This window comes from Microtus ochrogaster, chromosome 19 (genome assembly GCF_000317375.1).
Source record: "Microtus ochrogaster isolate Prairie Vole_2 chromosome 19, MicOch1.0, whole genome shotgun sequence".
Lineage (NCBI taxonomy): Eukaryota > Metazoa > Chordata > Mammalia > Rodentia > Cricetidae > Microtus > Microtus ochrogaster.
Genome location: NC_022021.1, coordinates 58,960,375 through 58,964,645, shown reverse-complemented (window position 1 = coordinate 58,964,645; position 4,271 = coordinate 58,960,375). Strand labels below are relative to the sequence as shown.

The window sequence follows — 4,271 nt, the reverse complement described above, 5'->3', positions numbered from 1 at the left end:
AGACCAGGCTGGTCTCGAACTCACAGAGATCCGTCTGCCTCTGCCTCCTGAGTGCTGGGATTAAAGGCGTGCGCCACCACCGCCCGGCTTAAAATAGCTACTTTTATACCAACTCTCTACTGTTCTCTATATGTGTTCAAGGGATTGTAGGTGGACTTACCAACAGTTCTAGAACCATTGGTCAAAAGAACAGAGAAAGGTCAAGCGTGGTGGCACATGTCTTTAATCCTAGCACTTAGAAGCCAAAGGCAGATAGATCTCTGAGTTAAGGTCAGCCTGGTTCACATGGTGGGTTCTAGGCCAGCCAAAATATATATCTCACCTCTAAAACGATGAGACCATATCTATAAATAAAGAAGAAATCAAGCAAATTTAAATAGAAATCAATGGTAGGCTTGTAAAATCAAAGATTCAAAGAAAAAAAAAGCCAGAAGATGACAAGACTCTATTTCAGAAGAATCAAATACATATTCTCTCTCAAATTTCTCTTTTTTCAAGAATTTACCAAATCCACTGAAGGCACTACTAATTAGGATGTGCATACAGAAGATTTAACGAAGATTATTTTAAAACAAACACGCATAAACACATATACACATAGTGTTTAATGATCACTTCAAAAGACATCACCCTGGGTAAAAACTATAAAATACTTGTGTAACAAAATCACGTAACATCATCATATTAAAATGGGTATACAGAGTGATGCTGGGGTAGTCATTAACAGAATGTGGAACATATTCACATTATAATTATGATCACTTTCACACAACCTATACTTATGAAGTGCTTAATCATCTTTCCGTCAGTGTACCCGACGCTTACCTGTAGATGCTCCACAGAAAAAAGGGAAAAAGGAAAAAGTTCAAGCCAGGCTGAAAGCTTTCCTGAAGCAAAGGCAATCTTAGGCTGCCAATCCCTGGCTGTCCCAAATTTAGTACAATCCTTAGATTCTTCTAGAAAGGGTAAAGTTTATTAGGAAAACCTACCTTCCAAAAGTCAATCTTAAAAGATCTGTATCGTTGTTCTCCCTTAGTGTTATCTGCGAGAGTTGGTGTTGTTAAACCTAACGGTATTTTGTACACATCTAATTAAAGTAAGTAGGTTACCTTCTACTTAGGAAAAGAGAAATCTGGGCTATCTTGGCAATACACTGTACTACTTTAAAAGAAACTGCTGTATCAGCACAAGAAACAATAATACACAGATAAAATAAGATTCAAATAGATGAAGATCTTTTTGTAAAAAGCAAACTTAATATGGAATCCCCCAAAAGAGTTTTTCTCCAAATCACTGAAGACACCGTAGCTGCGTGTGGTGGCTCACGCCTATAGACCTGACACGTTAGAGGCTGACACAGAGGACTGGCAGATGTTCAAGTGCAGCCTGGGCTACATAGTGAGTTCTAGATCAGCCTAGGCTGCAGGTGTCACGTTTCAGAAAAATCCAAGAGGTATGGGAAAGACTAGGCAGTGATGGTGCATACCTTTACTCCCAGCACTCAGGAGGAAGGCAGTGGCAGGCAGATCTCTGTGAGATCGAGGCCAGCTTGGTCTACAGAGCAAGTTCAGGACAGCCAGGGCTACACAGAAAAACCCTGTCTCAAAAAATAATACACACACACACACACACACATACACACACACATCATATTCCTGAAACTGTGGGGTCAACTGGGACCATCAGATTACTGCAAGCTCAACAGAATGTATCATGTTGAAAATATAGGCCACCAGAAAATACAACTTAAAAATTTCACAGCATACATGTTTCCCCCCATATATGACCTTTGTCACTTTATTTGTTCAGTGTAGGGATTCACTCTGTAGCCCAGACTAGCCTCTAACACATGACGGTCTTCCTACCTTAACCTTCTGAGCGATGGGATTACAAGCATGAGACAGAACACCAGGCTCACGCATGAATTTTTTAAAAGTCTAGTAGCTTCCTATTAATAACATTAGCTGTGGCTACCTATGGGTAGTATGTATTGTTTCAGCCTTCCTAATCGGTGTTTGGTCCATAGGAAAATGATATCATAATTTAGTCAGGCACGGAAGAGGATGCCAACATCCCCAACACTCTGGAGGCTGAGGAAGAAGAGGCACAAGTTCCAAACCAGGCTGTACAGCAAGACCCTGGCCAGAAAGAAGGAGGAAAAGGAGAGAGGGAAAGAAAAGACAAAAAGAAAGGAAAAAAGAAAAATATTTCATAAGCTAATGATTTTTAAATAATACGTCCTAACATCTGAAAAGATGTTTCCATAAAAACTGTTTTTGTTTAGTGACCCAGGATCTCCCTAGGTAGCCTAGGGTGGACTTGAACTAAATATTTTCCTGCCTCCACCTCACAGGTGCCTGTGTTACAGGCTACCACATCCTACCTAAAGCCTAAGACTGAATCCCCTCTTTTAAACCATGCAGTTCACTGTGAAACTACAGGGTGGGGGTGTCCTAGTAAATAAAGAAGTTGCACAGATATTTTTTTAAGAAAGAACTCTAAGAAAACGCATTTAAGATTAAAAAAAAGAGGTACTGAAATTTTAACAGTCTGACCCTCATGGTCAGTTGGAAGCGGGAGAGAGGAATAGCCAAAAGCTGCTAAGTTAAAGCCTGGGGAAATTTGTCCTAATTCCGAGAAGCCACTATGCAGATTTGCATCCAAGAGGCAGAACGCACTAGTCGCCTTGAGAACTGGCCAGGACTATGGTCAATTACTTCAACCTGTGTCCCACCACCCAAACCTCCAACGGTTTACAACTGACACTATACAGAAAGAAAGGTGGAAGCCACTCCTTCCGATGCCTGTCCAGCTCCCCACTCCCCCACCCCGGAAAAGAAACACCTGGCGACCAGAGCCCCCCAAACTGAATTCTTCTAATCAGGAAAATAACGCCCACTTTTCCTGTAGCTAAAGAAATGTCTAGAACTCCTCGCTGGGCTGTCACTGGAGACAGAAAGGTATACCACGGGCAAAGAAAACAGCAGGACTCCTGCGGGGCGGGAGGGGGCGGGGATGGGGACAAGCTTCTTCAGACCTCACCAGGCAGAAACCTGGCATCCTCATCCCCTCTGCAACCTGACAATTTACAACCTGACAACGCCTTCTAATTAGGAACGTTCTAAGCCTTTTATAGACGAAAACTTGAAAGTGCTTCTCAGAAGTATGATCAACCGGGCACTAAAGCCTGCTCCCGAGAAGCCGGGGTGCATCAAACCTCCAGTTTCACTGCAGAACCTGATGAGCCAGCGACTAGGGTTCTCTGTACGGTGGAGAGGGAGGAGCCCACCCTGTCTGGTAGAGTGGGCAGGGAAACGGAGGGTAACAGAACAGGAGAGAAAAGCGGCCAAGCAGGGCTAGCCTCAGCGCACCGGCAGACAGGCAGGGGGAGCCCACGCAGGAGCCAGAGTGCAAGGGTGCAGAAGCGGGGGTCCCCCCAGCTGGCGCAAGCGGCTCCCCACCACTCTCTCCGCAGCTGCGGCGCACGCGCGCGCGCCGGGCACACCCACCCCACACCAGTGCGCGGCTCCGCGGCAGTCCCCGCCCGGAAGACCCCCGGCCGCGGCGCCTACGTACCCAGCAACACGCACAGCACATCGAGGGCCACGTACGGCAGCCGCGTCTTGTCGAACATGGTCTCTGGCAGGACGGCTACCTAGTGCGGGCGGCGGTGGAAAAGGACCGCGACGGGTCCGGATACCCAATTCCTAGGAGCCTCGCACGCGGGGTGGCGGCGGCCCCCAATGACAGCGCCTCGGAGCCTGAGGGCAGTGGCCCGGGCAGTATGGGCCAGGCTGCGCTGCGACGGCGCCGGGCTGCGGACCAGGACCTGGACTCCCTCCAACGTCCCCCTCACGGGGACTCGGGGCCAGCTGCCGCCTCTCTGTCGCCTCCGGCGCCTGCTCCGTCAGCCCCGGCTCGCCGCGGCCACACGCTCTCCGCTGCCCTGTGCCCTCTCTAACAGGCGGGGCTGCGGACTCGAGCTTTAAGGATGAGGACCCGTGGAGGGGTGGGAGACGGGGGAGGAACGCGGCTCCGGCTCCTCCCGCCCGGTTGGAGCCCGTGCGCGCTCCCGCGGGCTGCAGGAGCGCGCTGCCAGTGGGCGGGTCCACGAGCGCGAACAGCCAATCGGCGTCTCCGATCTCCTTCTGCCGCCTTTCGGGGCCCGCCTCGAATCTGGGTGCCGGCGGACGGGGCGGGGCGAGTCGCAGGGATTGGGAGCCCTCTCTTTTTCCATCAGCCCTTAGTGCTAGGCGATGCTTCCTTTAAAG

At 49.1% G+C, this 4,271-nt stretch overlaps 1 protein-coding gene across 2 annotated transcripts in view; it reads right to left on the bottom strand.

The window, feature by feature from the left end:
* Positions 1-4,061, bottom strand: part of Plpp1 (phospholipid phosphatase 1) — a 58,175-nt gene extending 54,114 nt beyond the window's left edge. For both annotated transcript variants that reach the window (XM_005356806.3, XM_005356807.3), the window contains exon 1: positions 3,577-4,061. In XM_005356806.3, coding sequence (XP_005356863.1) covers positions 3,577-3,634 — 58 coding nt within the window. In that variant the 5' untranslated portion in view covers positions 3,635-4,061. The remainder of the gene's footprint in view (positions 1-3,576) is intronic.
* Between the last annotated feature and the right edge of the window lie 210 nt (positions 4,062-4,271).